The sequence below is a fragment of the Macaca nemestrina genome, chromosome 1 (assembly GCF_043159975.1).
Source record: "Macaca nemestrina isolate mMacNem1 chromosome 1, mMacNem.hap1, whole genome shotgun sequence".
Lineage (NCBI taxonomy): Eukaryota > Metazoa > Chordata > Mammalia > Primates > Cercopithecidae > Macaca > Macaca nemestrina.
Window position 1 is genome coordinate 104,053,522 of NC_092125.1, and position 21,734 is coordinate 104,075,255.

A 21,734-nucleotide genomic window follows, 5' to 3' on the forward strand; every position below is an offset into this window, starting at 1 on the left:
CTTAATGTCATTTTTGGGTATACATACATGTAGAAAGCCCTCCTGATATAAAATCCAGTAGCTATTTGACAGACTACCCATTAATTTAGTACTAGAAATTAAAAATAATTACTGTACTTTTAAAAGAACAAGAAATTGGTCAGGTGGGGTGACTCATGCCTGTAATCCTACCACTTTGGGAGGATGAGGTGGGCGGATTGTCTGAGCTCAGAAGTTCAAGACCAGCCTGGGCAACATGGTGAAACCCCGTCTCTACTAAAATACAAAAAATTGGCCGGGCGCGGTGGCTCACGCCTGTAATCCCAGCACTTTGGGAGGCCGAGGCGGGCGGATCACAAGGTCAGGAGATCGAGACCACTGTGAAACCCCGTCTCTACTAAAAATTACAAAAAATTAGCCGGGCGCGGTTGTGGGTGCCTGTAGTCCCAGCTACTCAGGAGGCTGAGGCAGGAGAATGGCGTGAACCCGGGAGGCGGAGCTTGCAGTGAGCCGAGATCGCGCCACTGCACTCCAGCCTGGGCTGGGCGACAGAGCGAGACTCCGTCTCAAAAAAAAAAAAAAAAAATACAAAAAATTAGCCGCATGTGTTGGAGTGCACCTGTAGTCCCAGCTACTAGGGAAGCGGAGGCACGAGAATTGCTTGAAACAAGAATTGCTTGAACTGGGACGGGGAAGTTGCAGTGAGCTGAGATCACGCCACTGCACTCCAGCCTGGGCATCAGAGCAACACTCTGTCTCACACACACACACAAAAAAAAGAGTAGGAAATTCAAAAAGGTGTTTTAATAGGACAGATTATAGGATTCAGTGAGATAATGGAGGAGAATTTTTAGGAAAAATGGTCTGTTAGTCCTTTCTCTCTATTGACATGGCCCCTGTGTAAGAATACTATGTAAATTTGTGAAAAGTTTAATATTTTCTCTAAATTTTTAATGGGTAGTAGGTTCATGGTGTTGTTTTTCTCAAAACGTACATGTGATATGTGTGTGTAGTGTGTATATATGTGCATGTATGTTTATATAGTTTATTTTTTTAATAGCGATTAGGTCTTGCTATGGTTTTGTTTTTGTTTTTGAGAGTTTCACTCTTGTCGCCTGGCTGGAGTACAGTGGCGCAATCTTGCCTCACTGCAGCCTCCACCTCCCAGGTTCAAGTCATTATCCTGCCTCAGCTTCCCAAATAGCTGGGATTACAGGTGCGTGCCAACACGCCCTGCTTATTTTTGTATTTTTAGTTGAGACAGGGTTTCACCACGTTGGCCAGGCTGGTCATGAACTCCTAACCTCAAGTCGTCCACCCGCCTTGGCCTTCCAAAGTGCTGGGATTACAAAAGTGAGCCACTGCACCTGGCCCAGGTCTTGCTATGTAGATCAATCTGGTCTTGAACTCCTGGCCTCAAGCCATCTTCTTGTCTCAGCCTCCCAATTTGCTGGGATTACAGGCCTGAGCCAGCATGCCCAGCCAAAATTTTTACCTGGTTACCAAATCAAAGATTTTCTCCAAAATGAACTGGAATAGCCTTACTGTGTTAATGTTGCCTTGGTGGGGACGCCTAAGTCTTGGAACTAAATTGAGGTAGTTATGACAGTTCTCTTTTTAAAGCTGATCAGTATTTCACTTGTGTTTTAGAAGTCCAGTGTACTTCAAAGTAGGACCAACCATCTCTTTTTTCTCTTTTTTTTTTGAGACGGAGTCTTGCTCTGTAGCTCAGTTTGGAATGCAGTGGCATGATCTCGACTCACTGTAGCCTCTGCCACCTGGATTCAAGTGATTCTCCTGCCTCAGTCTCTTGACAGCTGGGTTTACAGGCACGCACCACCACGCCTGGCTAATTTTTGTATTTTTAGTAGAGACAGGCTTTCACAGTGTTGGCCAGTAGCCAGGCTGGTCTCATACTCCTGACCTTAAGTAATCCACCTGCCTTGGCCTCCCAAAGTGCTGGGATTACAGGTGTGAGCCCCCGCACCTGGCCAAACCCATCTCTTTCATTAAACCACCTTATTTTGGTTCAGAAACAAGACTGCCATGTATGTAGTGCTTAATTATGTGCCAAGCACTATTCCAGGTACTAAGATACAGTAATGGACAAAACAAGATCCCTGCTCCTCTATCTCAGGACTTAATAATTTGGGCATTTTCATTTTCCAATCTAGGATCTTTCAGTAGTGGTATAGGATTCTTGAAGGAATTCCTGAAATATAATTATTTTTCTGCTGGAGCAAATCAATTTTTTTTGTTTCTGTTTTTGTTTTGAGATGGAGTTTCACTCTTTTCACTCAAGCTGGTGTGCAATGGCGCAATCTTGGCTCACTGCAATCTCCGACTCCCGGGTTCAAGCGATTCTCCTGCCTCGGCCTCCCGAGTAGCTGGGATTACAGGCGTTAGCCACCACGCTCGGCTAATTTTGTATTTTTAGTAGAGATGGGGTTTCACCAGGTTGGCCAGGCTGGTCTCGAACTCCTGACCTCAGGTGATCCACCACGCTCGGCCTCCCAAAGTGCTAGGATTACAGGTGTGAGCCACCACGCCCAGAAGAGCAAAATTCTTCTGTTGACAAAAATATCTTTCCTCTGAGGAAAAGACACTATGTGCCTATGTTTTATCCAGGAATTCCACTGGATAGTTTGTCCTTTGGGATATCAGGGGATTAAATCCTCCTTTAAGAATCAAAGTACTCGGCTGGGCGTGGTGGCTCATGCCTGTAATCCCTGCACTTTGGGAGGCCGAGGCGAGTGGATCACCTGAGGTCAGGAGTTGGAGACCAACCTGGCCAACATGATGAAACCCTGTCTCTACTAAAAATACAAAAAATTATCCAGGTGTTGTGGCAGGTGCCTGTAATCCCAGCTACTCAAGAAGGTTGCAGCAGGAGAATCACTTGAACCTGGGAAGCAGAGGTTGCAGTGAGCTGAGATTGCACCACTGCACCCTATCCTGGGCAACAGAGCGAGACTCCGTCTCAAAAAAACAAAAACAAAAACTCTTAACATGTAGAGTATGTAGATGTAGAAACAAAAGTAAAATGATTGTTGAAAAAAATGTCTGTTTTTTATCTTCTAAATAGCTTTGTGTGTCAGAGATCAGAACGCTCATTTTACATGATATGAAGAAACAGAATGCTAGATGGCTAGAATGGTCGTCTCTTTCCTAGATATCCATTGTAGAGGAACACATAAGGTAAAACAAATGAATAAAAGTTAAAAAAAAAAAATGAGATATCCAAAGATTTGAAGCTCTACCCATTAACGTGATAATCATTTCAACCTTGAAAATTTATAGAACAAGAGTCAGAACTCAGAACAAAGATCTCTGAGGAAGTAAAGATCAAGCTGCCTCCTAATTTCTCATTTAGTCTGTCATTGGGCACTGTCAAACTGTCAAACTATATTTAGAGATTCTGGTTTTCTTCTGGAGACTTAATGAGTCGTGTAGTATCTTGAATACACATATAAGATCTTGCCAGGTGGGGTGGCTCACCTCTGTAATCCCAGCACTTTGGGAGGATGAGGTGGGAGGATCACTGGAGCCCAGGAGTTCGAGACCACCCTGGGCAACATAGCAAGTCCCTGGCTCTATTAAAAAAATAATAATAATCCTCAATGTAGAACTTTAAATTTATCCTCATGTGTTGCATCTAGTTGATTTGAGAAAATGTAATTTTGAATTTTCCATCAATTGCATTGGCAGTCCCTTTCAGCTTTACAGCTTTACATCATGTACAAATTTGTTAAGTATGTTCTCTTGGTCTTCTAACTCACTGATGGAGTTCTTAAATAGGTCAGGTCCAAAGATAGGGCCCTATGAAACACTGTTGGAAACTTGTCTCTGACTCTCTCTCTCTGTCTCTTTTTTTGAGACAGTGTCTTGCTCTGTCGCCTAGGCTGGAATGTAGTGGCACGGTCTTGGCTCACTGCAACCTCTGCCTCTAGGAATCAAGAGATTCTCTCACCTCAGCCTCTCAAGTATCTGGGACTATAGGCGTGTGCGACCAAGCCCAGATAAATTTGTTTTTAGAGATATGTTGACATTTTGCCCAGGCTGGGAGACTTGTCTCTTGATTCCATTCAGTATTGTGAGGGTTTGGATAGGCCATCTACTTATAAAATCATCGGGCCGGACGTGGTGGCTCACGCCTGTAATCCCAGTGCTTTGGGAGGCCAAAGCGGGTGGATCACCTGAGGTCAGGAGTTCAAGACCAGCGTGACCAACATGGAGAAACCCCATCTCTACTAAAAATGCAAAATTAGCTGGGCGTGGTGGTGCATGCCTATAATCCCAGCTACTTGGGAGACTGAGGCAGGAGAATTGCTTGAACCCAGGAGATGGAGGTTGCAGTGAGCCGAAATTGTGCCATTGCACTCCAGCCTGGGCAACAAGAGTGAAACTCCATCTCATTAAAAAAAAAAAAAAAAAAAGAATCATCTAGCTCACATTTTCTCTTTGTTGTTTTCCTGTTAGAATTTAAGCTTCATGAGATTAGAACACACTCTCTCTCTCTCTCTCTCTCTCTCTCTCTCTCTCTCTCATTCTCTCATAGCATCTAAAACAGGGATTGAAACATAGTAAGTACTCAATAAATGTTTTTGAACAAATGAATTAAGGATAGCCGGGCGTGGTGGCTCAAGCCTGTAACCCCAGCACTTTGAGAAACCAAGGTGGATGGATCACTGGAGCTCAGGAGTTCAAGACCAGCTTGGGCAACATGGGGAAAACCCATCTCTACAAAATATAGAAGAATTAGCCGGGCATGGCAGCACACTCCTGTGATCCCAGCTACTTGGAGGGTTGAAGTGGGAGCATCGCTTGAGCCTGGGAAGCAGAGATTGCAGTTAGCCAAGATCAAGCCACTGCCCTCTAGCCTGGGTGACACAGTGAGACCCTGTCTCAAAAAAGAATAAGGATAAATATGAAGAATTCATCAGATGTCTTGTTGAAAACGTCATACATTGTCTACATGGAATTTCTCCTTATTGTAAAATGAATCTAATTTATACCAACAACATGCTGTTTGGCTTTTTTGCAGAAAAGGAAGCAAATGAACTGATGGAAGATCTGTTTGAAACTGTGAGTAGTGATCCTCGAGTGAGAACATGGGATTGTAAGTTGGTTCTCCAACAAAATGTGTCCTTTGGTCTCTGTGATGCTCCCTCTAGAAGAGGGACTAAACCAATTCTCCTTTTAGTCTGCCTGGGAAAGAATATAATGACAAGGGAAATTTGCTAACTACTAGACTCTTGATTATCCACATGTAGGTTATTGTTATTAAAATTTTCCTTGAAGCTTTTTTTTTTTTTTTTTTTTTTTGAAGCAAAGTCAAGCTCTGTCACCCAGGCTCTGGAGAATACAGTAGTGAAATCTCAGCCCACAGCAGCCTCGACCTCCAGGGCTCAAGCAATTCTCTCATCTAAGCCTCCTGAGTAGCTGGGACTACAGGCACACACCTACAGGCCCAGCTAATTATTTTACTTTTTTTTAGAGACAGAGTCTCGCTATGTTCTGGAACTCACAGGCTCAAGTAATCTTCCTGCCTCAACCTCCCAAAGTGCTGGAATTACAGGTGTGAGCCAGCATATCTGGTCCCTTGAAAACTTTCGATGGCCTCCCCTACTGTCATTTGGTGTGTCCTTAAAGATTGCCAGCTAAAGTATTTTGCACACAAATAATTACCTTTTCCATAATTTTGTCTGAAAAGATATTTCTGAAGAGATTGATCATTTTGAGTTACCCTAGCTCTGTCCATACTGATACAAGTTGACTGGTTGAGCGACGACTTTCCCGGCATAATAGTCCTTCCAAATGTGGGTTTGGGGGAGTCCTGAAGTGAGAAGGTTCTGACATTGGCTCTTTCTGGGTGCCAGCATTATTAAAGTCTTGTAATCAGTAGTTTTCACTCTTTCTTTCCAATACTGGAGCAACATTCGAGACCCATTCCCCAGGAAAACCCTCCCTTCCCTTTGCCCACAGTTCCAAGATGAGATGGGATTCTCCAACATGGAAGATGACGGCCCAGAAGAGGAGGAGCGTGTGGCTGAGCCTCGACCTAACTTTAACACTCCTCAAGCTCTACGGTAGGCTAGTTGAAAGACCTTGAGATTTGGAATAGAGGAAAAGTTTATTTCTGAAAAGGTTTTCAGAAGTTGCAGTTAACAATTTTTCATCCCCAACCAGCTTCTGTTACTGATGTAAGGATGCAGAGCCCTGTCAGGAGTTAGGTGTCAGGTGAAGTCTCCTTGGTATGGGGCAGTGCAGCTGTAGGCCAAGCTGTATCTGTTTGGGAAGGGAGAAAAAACAGTAGCTGGCATCCATATCCACTTCTCCAGGTGAGTGGTGCTGGAGAGGTATGTAGGAATTTATGTGGCCAGACACACAAACTACCCCATATTGTAATATCGAGTCTGTCCCTTTCGTTCTTTTTATGTGCCATTAATATTTGCTAAATGTGACTGAAAATTTGTTAAGTCACCTAGGCATTAGTGGAGCAAACCCTGAAGCACCTGCAGTAAGGAGTCTGAAACGTATGTGCTGACGTTTCTGCCTGAGGTTGGCACTTGTGTTACAGCATCCAGAAAGTAGAGGCTTTAATTTTTTCCTCATTTTCTGGTGGATTTGCATCTGCACTTTATTCTGTTGTAACAGCATATAATCATTAGGTGGATGGCAACAGGTCAGGATGCATTTTGTGCCGTAAGTGGAACAAAGCAAAGAGAATAGACCCTCTAATTAGTCCTGTGTTATAACTTAACAGCATTACTAAGCAGAGAGCTTGAGATCCATCTGAAAGCTAGACCTTTAATGATTTTCTAGGCTAGTGAAAAAAGATAAGATATGCCAACCAATGTCTAAAAACGAGAATTACTAGTCATTCTCCATTACAACAAATATAACAACACAACTACATCAAAAACCTCAAGATTGCTAAGTCATTATTTGACCCATTATTTTAATTTATAGTTCATAGAACAAAATTATGGTATAGCAGAATGGAACCATTCATCCTGGGAATGTATAATGGGATTTGATTAATAAACATTTTGGTTTCGCTGATCAACTCTTTATAACTTCTTAAAACTTGGAAAGTGTAGAACTAATTTAAAATTCCTGTTAGAATTCAGTTACCTTCTGGTATTCAATGGAATATAGTCATATATCATCTCATGGTCATACCCTCTGTGAAATCTATCATTAAACGATTCGTCATTATGTATTAAATGATTCATCATTGTGTAAACATCGTAGAATGTACTTACATAAACCTAAATGGTTTAGCCTACTGCGTACCTATTGCTCCCAGGCTACAAACCTGTACAGCGTGTTACTGTACTGTACTGAATACTGTAGGCAATTGTAACACAACGGTAAGTATGTATGTATGTAAACATACAAAAGGTATTGTAATCTTGTGGAGCAACCTCTGAATATGTGGTTCATTATTGACTCAAACATTATGTGGTACATGACTACGTGGGCCGCTGCTGCTTCTCTTTCAATTGCAAATACAAACCTGTTTTAATCTTTAAATAAAAATCCTGGATTCTGTAAGTCCATAGATAGTAAAAACATCTTAAAACACAATAAGGAAGAGAGAGGAGAAAAAGACAGTCAAAACAAAATCTCTGGGGCTTCCCTTATCAGTTATCTAAATAATATTTATTAAAACTAAGTGCAGTCTGTGTTTCCATTTTCTCCTTTCTTATGCTTCTGCTCTTTTGTTCCTTCAGTGGTGGTAGCACAAATGTTCAAATTTTCAGTTGTCAGTAAAGATTGTATAGACAGTCCCACAGTCTTTAGGTTTTTACTCTGCTACCCAAACCCACAGTAGTAAATACTATAAAAGAAAACTTACTCAAAGGTAATCTTTATCTGCAAAAACTATTGAAAAACGTTACCATTTAACTATTGCTGTAATGTAGGGGATTCCTTGAAATATGATAACCTGCTTGTTACAGCTACTTCAGCAGATCTTATCCTGTTGCATAGGGTATCAGCATGTGCTTAATCATTTAGGTATCTTATTCTCCCTTTATTTCTTTCTGTGTAAACATAGAAAAGGTACAGTAATCATACATAGAACTGACACGCTAGGTATTTGAATTTTTGCTCCAGCCCTACAAACAATCTTTCATGAGAGTAGGAGTGGGAAGTTAGGGTTAGGAACCTTGGAAGAGGAATTTAAAGGGCCAAAAGAAGATAGCCTTCATGGATAGCAGTAGGATAGTATTTGAACTAACATCTCGGTTCTGTTCTTTTGAACTACTGTGTATTTCAGTTATTTTGGTATATCCTTTTCTTGCTTCATGCTAGAAAGTCTTTGACTTGTTAAGATAGCAAGGCAGTGCAGCCTGAGTAGATGGAATAATGGGACAAGCTGGACCTGGGATGGGAGTAACAAGTAAATGAGAGAAGAAATGAGAATGATGAGTTCCCACCAGCTCCTTGGCTGCTTTCTTACCCATATATTTCTCTGTCCCTAGATGTTTGGTTTTTTTCTTCATTCGTATATTATTTGGAAGAGGAATTGTAGAGGAATGGCATGGGGTATAATACAGAATCATATTTGATGCATGCTAACTACTTTGGGAAAAGATTTGTATAAGGCTGGGAGTTTGACTGCTGGCTAAAGTGAAATGGGGGATTAGTAGGGAATGAAAATTGTTCAGGCTGTTTGCTCATCATTGGAAAGAATTGGATGTGTTGTGAACCTAGGAAAACACTCATAATCCGTCATCCCCCTGTTTGGGATAGGTTTGAGGAACTACTGGCCAACCTACTAAATGAACAACATCAGATAGCAAAGGAACTACTTGAACAGCTGAAGATGAAGAAATCTTCAGCCAAACAGCAGAAGGAGGTAGAGAAGGTTAAACCCCAGTGTAAGGAAGTTCATCAGACCCTGATTCTGGACCCAGCACAGAGGAAGAGACTCCAGCAGCAGATGCAGCAGGTAACACTTTCCTTGGTCATGTTAATATTGAATTATACCAAGGCCTAACTCTGAGGCTTTGGTATAATCCAAAATTAACAACTTTGTAAATGTTAGAGATAGTTACCTTACTACCTATTAAAACTGTAGTATCTTCACATCAGTTAGAAGCTTGAGAAGTCATCATGTTCATGTCCTGTGGCTCAGGGAGGAGAGTACATAAGGACCCTAATGGTATTTGGAATTACAGATTTCAAAGGGTCCTCAGTAATCTATTCTGAAAGTGTTTTTCCTTTTCCTTTTTCTTTTCTTTTTTTTTTTCTTTTTTTTTTTTTGAGACAGAGTCTCGCTCTGTTGCCCAGGCTGGAGTGCAGTGACTCGATCTCAGCTCACTGAAAGCTCTTCTTCCCGGGTTCACACCATTCTCTTGCCTCAGCCTCCCGAATAACTGAGGCTACAGGCACCCGCCACCATGCCCGGCTAATTTTTTGTATTTTTAGTAGAGACAGGGTTTCACTGTGTTAGCCAGGATGGTCTCGATCTCCTGACCTCGTGATCCGCCTGCCTCGGCCTCCCAGAGTGCTGGGATTACAGGCATGAGTCACTGTGCCTGGCCGTTTCCTTTTGTAATCTCAATTCCTCTGTTTTGAGGCTAAACTTCCTCTGGTTCTGTCATTTTGTTTGAGGGAACATGTCTGAGAAATTTATGCCAAGATCCTATGTTGTTCTCATACTCTTTCCAGAAAGCAAAATATGTGTCATAAAGTTGCAAACATCTTGTGGTTAATGTCTCTCTGAGGGCTGGGTGCAGTGGCTCACACCTGTAATCCCAGCACTTTGGGAGGCTGAGGTGGGAGGATTGCTTGAGCTGGGGAATTCAAAAGCAGCCTGGACAACAGAGTGAGACCCTGTCTCTACAAAAAATAAAAATAAGACTGGGCACAATGGCTCACGCCTGTAATCCCAGCACTTTGGGAGGCCAAGGGAGGTGAATCATAAGGTCAAGTGTTGGAAGCAAGTCTTGCCAACATGGTGAAACCCCATCTCTACTAAGACAAAAAATTAGCTGGGTGTAGCAGCGGACGCCTGTAATCCCAACTACTCGGGAGGCTGAGGCAACAGAATCACTTGAACCTGGGAGACATAGGTTACCATGAGCCGAGATCATGCCACCGCACTCCAGCCCAGAAGTCAGTGTGAGACTCTTGTCTAAAAAATAATAATAATAATAAAATAGCCAGGCAATGTGGTCCCGTCTACTTGGGAGGCTGAGGTGGAAGGATTGCTTGAGCACAGGAGGTTGAGAGGGCATTGAGTCGTGGTTGCACCACTGCACTCCAAGCTGCATGACAGAGCAAGACTCTGTCTCCAGGGGGAAAAAAAACCTCTCTGGGCTCCTGAAATGGCAGTGTCATAACATACCACTGTATTATTTTCTTTCTCTCCCCAGCATGTTCAGCTCTTGACACAAATCCACCTTCTTGCCACCTGCAACCCCAATCTCAGTCCGGAGGCCAGTAGCACCAGGATATGTCTTGTAAGTTTCCAAATTGCTGTAATTCTATAGACTAGAATATAAAATTAGCTTGGCAGGTTATTTCTCACAGTTATTCTTCTCTCTTGGGTATTTTTGATTGCTGTGGCTTCCTGTGTTTGCTGAGTGAAGATAAGCCACTGATTCACATGAAAGGACAAAGAGTGTATTCAATTTTTTCTTTTCTTTTTTTTTTTTTGAGACAGGGTCTTGCTCTTTCACCCAGGATGGAGTGCAGTGGCACAATCTCAGTTCACTGCAACCCCTGCCTCCGGGTTCAAGTGATTCTTCTGCCTCAGCCTCCCAAGTAGCTGGGACTACAGGCAGGCACCACCACGCCTGGGTAATTTTTTTTTGTATTTTTAGTAGAGACAGGGTTTGCCATGTTGGCCAGGCTGGTCTCGAGCTCCTGACCTCAAGTGATCTGCCCACTTCGGCCTCCCAAAGTACTGGGATTATAGTCATGAGCCGCTACACCTGGCCTGTCCTTCTGATATTTTTATTGGGTCCTCCTCCTCATCTTTAGATCCACCCTGACTTCTTTTTTTTTCTTTTTTTTTTTTTTGGAGACAGAGTCTCGCTCTGTCGCCCAGGCTGGAGTGCAGTGGCCAGATATCAGCTCACTGCAAGCTCCGCCTCCCGGGTTTACGCCGTTCTCCTGCCTCAGCCTCCCGAGTAGCTGGGACTACAGGTGCCCGCCACCTCGCCCGGCTAGTTTTTTGTATTTTTTAGTAGAGATGGGGTTTCACCGTGTTAGCCAGGATGGTCTCGATCTCCTGACCTCGTGATCCGCCCGTCTCGGCCTCCCAGAGTACTGGGATTACAGGCTTGAGCCACCGCGCCCGGCTGCCACCCTGACTTCTTAGGTTTTTGGTACTGCTATTCGTTTCATAGATGTTGAGGCTGGGTGTGGTGGCTCACGCCTGTAATTCTAGCCTTTGGGAGGCTGAGGTGATAGGATCACTTGAGCCCAGGGGTTCAAGAACAGCCTGGGCAACATAGTAAGACCCGGTCTGTGTTCTTTAAAAAAAAAAAAAAAAATTAAATAGTAAAGTAAATACACATGTAGGTGTTGAATTCATTATCCATTCATTACGCTCACTAATAGTGTTTTATGTGTAGAGCTAGTTTTGCTCATGACATTTTGAGGTATTTTGAGCTTTTAAATTTGAAATTTGGCCAGGTGTGATGGCTCATGCCTGTAGTCCCAGCACTTTGGTAGGTCAAGGTGGGAGGATTGCTTGAGCCCAGGAGTTTGAGACCAGCCTGGGCAACACAGTAAGACCCCATCTCTACCAAAAAACTTAAAAAAAAAAAATTAGCTGGGGATAGCGCCGAGTGCCTGTAGTCCCAGCAACTTGGGAGACTGAGGTAGGAGGATCACTTGAGCCTGGGACATTGAGACTGTAATGAGCTATGATTATACATCACTCCAGCCCGGGTGACAAAGTGGGAACCTGTCTCACAAAAACAAAACCAAATTTTACCTCATAAAAGTTGCCTCAAACTTTTGGACAGGTAATGATAATACTCTCAGCTTCTTCAACAAGTCGTCTTTGGAGTTTGAAGAATACATTTGCTAGTACTCTAAAACTTACTTGGTGATCAACAGGATGTCTTCATCTCTTACTGTATTCAGAGGAGGATGAGGAGTACTTGGTTGTAGGCATTATTCTGAGACCAAAAGACAAAACAGTTTTAAAAGTAATGTCTTGGTCGGGTGAGGTGGCTCATCCCTGTAATCCCAGCACTATGAGAGGCCGAGTCAGGCAGATTGCGAGCCCAGGAGTGCGAGATCAGCCTGCTCAACATGACGAAACCCTGTCTCTACAAAAAATACAAAAATTAGCTATGTGTGGAGGTGTATGCCTATAGTCCCAGCTTCTCAGGAGGCAGCGGTGGGAGGATGGCTTGAGCCTGGGAGGAGGAGGTTGCAGTGAGCTGAGATTGTGCCACTGCACTCCAGCCTGAGCGGCAGAGCGAGACCCTGTCTCAAAGTAAGGAAATTCAAAGTAAGGAAATTAAAGTAATAGTCCTCATTCTTGAGCCTCTTAATTCTAGCTCGGGAGCTAGACCATGTATTCCTTAGTGATAAACAGTTTAAAAATAAAACAAGAATACAATCCCTGAATATCTGAGAACTCACGCGTAATCTTAACAGACTAGTTTATTCTGAAAGACTTTATGATGATTTTTACCTGTTTTTATCCTGTAGTAGGAAGGTCAGCTTCTCATTTAGATTCTGAAGGCTACTGGTATTAATTGTCTGGAATTGTCTTAGATCTTCCTTGTGTCCTGTTTTCCCAGAAAGAGCTGGGAACCTTTGCTCAAAGCTCCATCGCCCTTCACCATCAGTACAACCCCAAGTTTCAGACCCTGTTCCAACCCTGTAACTTGATGGGAGCTATGCAGCTTATTGAAGACTTCAGCACACATGTCAGCATTGACTGCAGCCCTCATAAAACTGTCAAGAAGACTGGTAGGAGACAGATGTGTCAGCTTTAAGTTTTTACTTGCGGTGAGAGGTGGTGGGAATCTTATCCCATAGATAACTTCCTAGGATACTTGCCTGGGAATGGAGGACACAGGACATTTGTAATTTCTTTCTTCTCTCTTTTATCCTCCCTTTGTACTCATTATCTGAGTTCTAGAATTACATGATAATCTCTGGGCCTGGGTAAGGCATGGAGGCAGTGGACAGTATAGGAGTATGGGAGGTAGAGATATGAGGCTCAGTGCTAAGAATTGGACTATAGCAATCTGAGGGATATTAGGAGTCAGATCAAATTAAACTGGGGCCTGGTAAAGATGAAAGTCAGGTGGTAAAGTTTGGTCATGTTTAGCTTTTTACTCTCTTCATTAAGATCAACTAACTTCATTTACCATAATGATTCTATCATAGGTGATGTCTCCATTCTGAATGAAATGTCTTGCAAGTTAGGCATGTTAGAGATTGTACATTTGCCATATTCAGTATTTTTTAAAAATTTGCCGGTTTAGATTCTACCTTGCATTGGTTTAATATTTTTTGAGGAAATATTTGCTGTTTGCTTAAGCAAATATTTGCTTCTGATTTGTTTGCTGATTTAGTAAATTACTTGTGGTTTGTTCTGGATTTGGGTTTGTCTTTGGATGCTATTTTAAATCCCTGAGTCTTATCATTAAATTGAATATAGTTGAATTTAAGTGTACTATATCATAGATACAGATCCCAAACTACTTTAATAGCTATGTTAAGTGATACAAAATGGTAATGAAAATGTGATTTAATACCAAATTATAGTATTTTTTTTTTTTTTTTTTTTTTTTTTGAGACGGAGTCTCTCTCTGCCACCCAGGCTGGAGTGCAGTGGCCGGATCTCAGCTCACTGCAAGCTCCGCCTCCCGGATTCACGCCATTCTCCTGCCTCAGCCTCCCGAGTAGTTGGGACTACAGGCGCCTGCCACCGCGCCCGGCTAGTTTTTTGTATTTTTTTTTTTAGTAGAGACGGGGTTTCACCGTGTTAGCCAGGATGGTCTCGATCTCCTGACCTCGTTATCCGCCCGTCTCGGCCTCCCAAAGTGCTGGGATTACAGGCTTGAGCCACCGCGCCCGGCCCAAATTATAGTATTATCTTACACATCTAGTGACCTGTTGCTTTCTTCTGGGGATATAAAAATAACACTTATGGAAGGAGAAATACGGATATAGTAGTTTTGTCTTTAGAATTGCAGAGGTTCCTGAAAGTGAGAGAATGAGAGAGGGAGAGAGAAATGAATGAGACTGAATTGTCTCATTCCTTTTATGGTTCTTTTGTTCCCAACCTCAGGAGGGATCTGGGAGAACTTAATGCAAGTTAAGTAAAAATCAAATAAAAGTAAAATTTGGAATACCAGATTTGTGAAGGAGATTAAAGAAGTTGGAATCTTTTTTGTGTGTGTGTGTTTTTTTTTTTTTAAGATGGGGTCTCGCTCTGTCACTCAGGCTGCAGTGCAGTGAGGTGATCTCGGCTCACTACAACCTCTGCCTCCCAAATTCAAACAATTCTCCTGCCTCAGCCTCCGGACTAGCTGGAATTATAGGTGCGTGCGAACATGCCTGGCTAATTTTTGCATTTTTAGTAGAAATGGGGTTTCACTATGTTGGCCAGGCTGGTCTTGAATTCCAGACCTCAGGTGATCCCCCTGTCTCGGCCTCCCAAAGTGCTGGGATTACAGGCATGAGCCAGCATGCCTGGCCTAGAATTTTATCCTGGAAGAAAAAAAGCATTGTTGAAGGTCTATTATCCTTCAAAGATTTAAAGGGGAAAGGAGGTAAAACATTTTTGAGCATACACTATGTGGCAGTTATTACTAGGTACTTTTTTTTGTTGTTGTTGTTTTTGTTTTTGTTTTTTGAGACGGAGTCTCGCTCTGTCGCCCAGGCTGGAGTGCAGTGGCGCGATCTCGGCTCACTGCAAGCTCCGCCTCCTGGGTTTACGCCATTCTCCTGCCTCAGCCTCCTGAGTAGCTGGGACTACAGGCGCCCGCCACCGCGCCCGGCTAATTTTTTGTATTTTTAGTAGAGACGGGGTTTCACCATGGTCTCGATCTCCTGATCTTGTGATCCGCTCGCCTCGGCCTCCCAAAGTGCTGGGATTACAGGCATGAGCCACCGCGCCCGGCCATTACTAGGTACTTTTTAAGTGTTTGTTTTACTTTGTGAATAAAGTGTTACACGTAAGAAAGAGTAAGAGAGGCCAGACTCAGTGGCTCACACCTGTAATCCAGCACTTTGGGAGGCCGAGGCAGTCGGATCACAAGGTCAGGAGATCGAGACCATCCTGTCTACAGTGAAACCCTGTCTCTACTAAAAATACAAAAAATCAGCCAGGCGTGGTGGCAGGCACCTGTTGTCCTAGCTACTCAGAAGGCTGAGGCAGGAGAATGACGTGAACCCGGGAGGCAGAGCTTGCAGTGACCCGAGATTGCGCTACGCACTCCAACCTGGGTGACAGAGCCAGACTCCATCTTAAAAAAAAAAAAAAAAGAACAGCCGGGTGCAGTGGCTCAAGCCTGTAATCGGGAGGCCGAGACGGGTGGATCACGAGGTCAGGAGATTGAGACCATCCTGGCTAACACGGTGAAACCCCGTTTCTACTAAAAAATACAAAAAACTAGCCGGGCGAGGTGGCGGGCACCTGTAGTCCCAGCTACTCGGGAGGCTGAGGCAGGAGAATGGCGTGAACCCGGGAGGCGGAGCTTGCAGTGAGCTGAGATTCGGCCACTGCACTCTAGCCTGGGCGACAGAGCGAGACTCCGTCTCACAGAAAAAAAAAAAAAAAATAAGAGAGTCAACTTTTATAGCCATTGAATGGGACTCCATTTAGACATAATGTTAGTTGAAGAAAGACTGTGGAAACTCTTTGGGGAATGGTAGACAGATGGGAGGGAAATCCAGTTAGATAAGGACAGCTCTACCTAAATGCAGAAATGCATTCACAGGCTTTTTGAAGCCCTCTTTTTTCCTAGAAGCTGATGTATCCGAGATTTATTTTCTTATAGCCAATGAATTTCCCTGTTTGCCAAAGCAAGTGGCTTGGATCCTGGCCACAAGCAAGGTTTTCATGTACCCAGAGTTACTTCCAGTGTGTTCCCTGAAGGCAAAGAATCCCCAGGATAAGATACTCTTCACCAAAGCTGAGGACAAGTAAGTGTTTACTCTGGGGGATCAAAACAGCAGAATATCCCAAGGACAAGACATAGTTCCTTTGAGGAGTTTAGGGGAAGTAAGATTTGTATAATAAAACATGGACACAAAAGACAAAAGGAAGAGCAGTATAGATGAGCAGATTCCTCTAGGACGTGCTTGTTTGTGCCAAATACTGCTTTCTGGGGGATGTCACACACATTTTTAAATTGTTTTAGACCGGACGTGTTGGCTCCCACCTGTAATCCCAGCACTTTGAAAGGCCAAGGCAGGAGGTTCACTTTTAGTGTTATTTATTTAGAGACAAGATCTTACTCTTTTACCCAGGCTGGAGTGCAGTGTTGCAATCACAGCTCACTGCAGCCTTGAACTCCTGGGATCGAGCGATCCTCCTGCTTCAGCCTCCATGGAGTAGCTGGGACCACAGGCGTGTGCCACCATACATGGGTAATTTTTTGTGTACAGGTGAGGGTCTCTGTTGCCCAGGCTGCTCTTGATCTCCTGACCTCAAATGATCCACCCACTTGTGGCCTCCCAAAGTCCTGGGATTACAGGCATGAGCCACCGCGCCCATCTAGATTATGAACATTTGTATGGCTCTTTGTGTGTATTGCCACACTGTTATCAGCAAATATGTATATATGTAACCATGATTATATATGTTATGTTAGAGGATAGTATTGGTGCCAGTTTAATTTGTCTGACAGGGTACTTATTATTCATTTTATATTTGTTTTATTAGGATCATTTTCCTTCCCATGTATTCTCTTTGAACTTCCTTTGTATTGTTAATATACAGCTCATCACGATCTGACATTTATTAATGATTTATGACGTTTCTCTTGCTCCTACTTAATTGTGAACTATTTGATTCTTATTCATAGTACTTAATCACTACTCACTAAATACCTGGAATTTTCTACTGAGTAGTCACCAACTTATACAAGAATTAGTTGTCAAAAAAGTAGATTGGCCAGCCATGGCGGCTCACACCTGTAATGCCGGCACTTTGGGAGGCCGAGGCAGGAGGATCGCTTGAGGCCAGGAGTTCAAGATCAGCCTGGGCAACAAAGTGAGAACTGGTCTCTACAAATAATGAAAGAAAACATTAGCTAGGCATGGTAGCAAACGTTTATGGCCACAGATACTCAGGAGGCTGAAGTGCGAGAATCAATTGAACCCAGGCATTCAAGGCTGCAATGCACTGTAATCATGCCACTGCTCTCCAGCCTGGACAACAGAGCAAGATCCTGTCTGAAAAAATGAAAAAATAGATTGGGCCACACGCCATGGGCTCATGCTTGTAATCCCAGCACTTTGGGAGGCTGAGACTGGAGAATCGCTTCAGCTTAGGAAGTAGTGGCTGCAGTGGGCTGCAATTGTGCCACTGCACTCCAGCCCAGTTAACAGAGTGAGACCTTGTCTTAAGAAAAAATGAGAAAAAGTAGATTGTAAAATGTGTTAGTCTGGGGAGGCCCTTTAGAAGGAAGGACTGTGAAGTGAGATTTAGTGTCATTGCTCCTTTCTCAGTTTGTTAGCTTTAGGACTGAAGCATTTTGAAGGGACTGAGTTTCTTAACCCTCTAATCAGCAAGTACCTTCTAACCTGCAAGACTGCCCGCCAACTGACAGTGAGAATCAAGAACCTCAACATGAACAGAGCTCCTGACAACATTATTAAAGTGAGTGTTTCCTGCATACGCCATCCATGCACCTCACTAATACATATCCGTTCTTTCCTCTTGTAATTCTGAAAGGAAAGAAGAACCTTATTTTATCTTAAGCTAATTTCTCCTACTTATACACTAGATGAATTCCCCTGTTGCCTTTTCAGGGACATTGACTCATTCATTACGTTCCTCTGGAGTATCTTCATCCTGTTAAAAGATTTCATAAATCCATGTTTCCCTGTAATAATTCTCTTTCTTGAACTTTTTTTTTTTTTTTTTTGAGATGGAGTCTCGCTCTGTCGCCCAGGCTGGAGTGCAGTGGCGCAATCTCAGCTTACTGCAAGCTCCGCCTCCTGGGTTCACGCCATTCTCCTGCCTCAGCCTCCCGAGTAGCTGGAACTACAGGCGCCCGCCACCACGTCCGGCTAATTTTTTTGTATTTTTAGTAGAGACGGGGTTTCACCGTGTTAGCCAAGATGGTCTCAATCTCCTGACCTCGTGATCCGCCCGCCTCAGCCTCCCAAAGTGCTGGGATTACAGGCGTGAGCCACTGCACCCGGCCTCTTTCTTGAACTTTGTAGAAATGATATGCAGTATTCCACTTACATGTTTTGGGGTTTTGTTTTGTTTTGTTTTTTGGTCAAATGTAATCTTGTACTGTCACCCAGGCTGGAGTGCAGGAGTATAGTGGCATGATCCTGGCTCACTGCAGCTTCCACCTCCCAGGTTCAAGCGATTCTGCTGCCTCAGCCTCCCTTGTAGTTGGGACTACAGGCCCCCACCACCATGCCCATCTGATTTTTGTATTTAGTAGAGTCGGGGTTTCACCGTGTTGGCCAAGCTGGTCTCGAACTCCTGACCTCAGGTGATCCATCTGCCTTGGCCTCCCTAAGTGTTGGGATTACAGATGTGAGCCATCACCCCCGGCCTTCTTTTTTATTTTGATATTTATTTATGGTTTGTTTTTTGTTTGTTTAGAGACTGGTTTTCAGTTTGTCATCCTGGCTGGAGTGCATGGGCACAATCATAGGTCACTTCAACCTCAAACTTCTGGGTGATCCTTCCACTTCAGCCTTCCGAGTAGCTTGTACTACAGGTGCATGCCACCAAGGCTAGCTAATTATTTTATTTTGTGTGAAGACAGGGTGTCATTTTGTTGCCCAGGTTGGTCTTGAAGTCCTGACCTCAAGCAGTTCTCTTGCCTCAGCTCGGCCTCCCAGAGTGTTGGGATTACAGGTGTGAGCCGTGATGCCCAGCCTTTGGTTTCGTTTTGTTTTTGTATTTTTCTTGAGACGAAGTCTTACTCTCCTGCCTAGGCTGGATTATAGTGGTATAGTCATAACTCACTGCAGCCTGCTCAAGCATTCTTCCAACATCAGCCTCCCAAGGAGCTGGGATTATATGCATGAGCCACCGTGCTTGGCCAGTTTTTTTTTTTTTTTTTGACAGAATCTCGCTCTGTCACCCAGGCTGGAGTGCAGTGGCACAATTTTAGCTCACTGCAACCTCCGCCTACCAGGTTGAAACAGTTTTCATGCCTTCGCCTCCTGAGTAGCTGGGACTACAGGCATGCACCACCACACCTGGCTAATTTTTATATTTTTAGTAGAAACATAATTTTACCATATTGGTCAGTCTGATCTTGAACTCCTGACCTCAGGTGATCTACCCACCTCAGCCTCCCAAAGGGCTGGAATTATAGGCATGAGTCACTGTGCCTGGCAAAAAAAAATTGTTTTTTTCTTTTTTTTTTAGAGATGGGATGTCCCTGTATTGCCCAGGCTGGTCTTCAATTTTTGGCCTTAGGCAATTCTCTTGTCTCAGCCTCTAATTGGTATTTCCTGGTGTATTGGATTTAGGCCTTATTTATTAACCATAAACCATGGAAGCCAAAGATTTACCTCTCTCCTCACTCCCTTTCTCCCACCACAAACATGCACATTTTATGCTCTCCAAACTCCTCACTAGTAGTTATGGAACAATTTTGGTTAGATTGTATTCAGGATTTACATTGTAAGATTTTAAGGACTGTCGGCCAGGCGCGGTGGCTTATGCCTGTAATCCCAGCACTTTGGGAGGCCGAGGCGGGTGGATCACGAGGTCAGGAGATCGACACCATCTTGGCTAACACAGTGAAACCCTGTTTCTACTAAAAATACAAAAACTTAGCCAGCCATGGTGGCGGGCACCTGTAGTCCCAGCTACTCGGGAGGCTGAGGCAGGAGAATGGCGTGAACCCAGGAGGCGGAGCTTGCAGTGAGCCGAGATCGCACCACTGCATTCCAACCTGGGCGACAGAGTGAGACTCCGTCTCAAAAAAAAAAATAGATTTTAAGGACTGTATAAATGCTCTTCACAGCTCAACTATGTTACTGTGATACCTTGCCTTTTCTGCTGAACATTTTGTTTCCCAGATCATCTTTCAGTGTGTTCAGGCATTCTAGATATTCTGTCACTTTCATCATGAAGAAATTGCTCCCTGAGCCCTTTGATACTATCCCACTCTAAGAGTGTTGCTCTCCAGGTTGCTGCACTGATGTCTTCTTGGGCTTTTTCTTCACCATCATCCTGAGAATTCCTTTGGCCTCATACTGTGTTAGATCCTCTTATTTCCTGAATTCCACATCTTTGCTTTTGCATTACTTCTTTTTTTTTTTTTTTAGACATAGTCTTGCTCTGTCCCCCAGGCTGGAGTGCAGTGGCACGGTCTTGGCTCACTGCAACCTTGGTCTTGGTCTTGAACTCCTGGCCTCAGGGGCCCACCCGCCTCAGCCTCCCAAAGTGCTGGGATTACAGTCGTGAGACACCATGCCTGGCCTTGTTTTTTATTTTGTTTTGAGTTTTTTTGTGAGACTGTGTCTTGCTTTGTTGCCCAGGCTGGAGTGCAAAGTCGCAATGATCTTGGCTCACTGCAACCTCCGTCTCCCAGGTTCAAGCAGTTCTCCTGCCTCAGCCTCCCGAGTAGCTGGGAAAATAGGCACATGCTACCACGCCTGGCTAATTTTTTTGTATTTTTAATAGAGACGGGGTTTCACTGTGTTAGTCAGGATGGTCTTGCTCTTCTGACCTCTTTTTTTTTTTTTTTTTTTTTGAGACGGAGTCTCACGCTGTTGCCCAGGCTAGAGTGCAGTGGCGCGATCTCGGCTCACTGCAAGCTCCGCCTCCTGGGTTCACGCCATTCTCCTGCCTCAGCCTCCTGAGTAGCTAGGACTACAGGCGCCCGCCACCGCGCCCGGCTAATTTTTTGTATTTTTAGTAGAGACGGGGTTTCACTGTGGTCTCGATCTCCTGACCTTGTGATCCGCCCGCCTCGGCCTCCCAAAGTGCTGGGATTACAGGCTTGAGCCACCGCGCCCGGCCTCTTCTGACCTCTTGATCCACCCGTTTTGGTCGCCCAAAGTGCTGGGATTATAGGCGTATTACTTTTTACTTTAGTGGAACACATTCCAGTAGCTTTTTTTAAAAAATTTTTTTTTCTAAATTTTTAAAAATTGAGTTGAGGGGTTCTCAGTTTTTTGCCCAGGCTGGTCTCAAACTCCTGGGTTCAAGTGATTCTCCTGCTTCAGCGTCCCAAAGTGCTCGGGTTATAGGCATGAGCCACCCTGCCTGGCCCCATTCCAGTAGCATTCTGAGGGAGAGTGCTTGGGAAGGGAATTTTCACATTTAAACCATCTCTATTCATGGTCTTTTGATTGTATCAATGTCAGTTTCCTCGTTTTTGTTTGTTTGTTTGTTTGTTTCTTTTTTTGAGACAGAGTCTCACTCTGTTGCTCACTGCAGCCTCTGCCTCCTGGGTTCAAGCGATTCTCTTGCCTCAGCCTCCTCAGTGGCTGGGATTACATGTATGTGCCACCACAGCCAGCTAATTTTTGTATTTTTAGTAGGGATGGGGTTTTACCATGTTGGCCAGGTGATTTCGAACCCCTGACCTTAAGTGATCTGC

The 21,734-nt window shown here is 43.9% G+C and overlaps 1 protein-coding gene and 1 long non-coding RNA gene across 14 annotated transcripts in view; both read left to right on the forward strand.

Moving 5' to 3' along the window:
- Window positions 1-21,734, forward strand: part of LOC105498020 (YY1 associated protein 1) — a 30,878-nt gene that overhangs the window by 3,162 nt on the left and 5,982 nt on the right. For 3 of the 13 annotated variants that reach the window (XM_071083978.1, XM_071084005.1, XM_071083984.1), the window contains exons 2-8: window positions 5,024-5,064; window positions 5,965-6,068; window positions 8,743-8,941; window positions 10,371-10,457; window positions 12,762-12,933; window positions 15,978-16,122; window positions 17,653-17,803. In XM_071083978.1, the coding sequence (XP_070940079.1) occupies window positions 5,044-5,064; window positions 5,965-6,068; window positions 8,743-8,941; window positions 10,371-10,457; window positions 12,762-12,933; window positions 15,978-16,122; window positions 17,653-17,803 (879 nt within the window). In that variant the 5' untranslated portion in view covers window positions 5,024-5,043. Of the gene's footprint in view, window positions 1-3,064; window positions 3,178-5,023; window positions 5,099-5,476; window positions 5,558-5,964; window positions 6,069-8,742; window positions 8,942-10,370; window positions 10,458-12,761; window positions 12,934-15,977; window positions 16,123-17,652; window positions 17,804-21,734 lie in introns of all 13 variants that reach the window. The other 10 variants (XM_071083966.1, XM_071083976.1, XM_071083990.1 and 7 more) reach the window with 10 other exon arrangements.
- Window positions 14,523-15,761, forward strand: LOC139359831 (uncharacterized). Its single transcript, XR_011616308.1, has 2 exons — window positions 14,523-14,790; window positions 15,108-15,761. It is a non-coding gene; the product is annotated as an uncharacterized lncRNA (long non-coding RNA).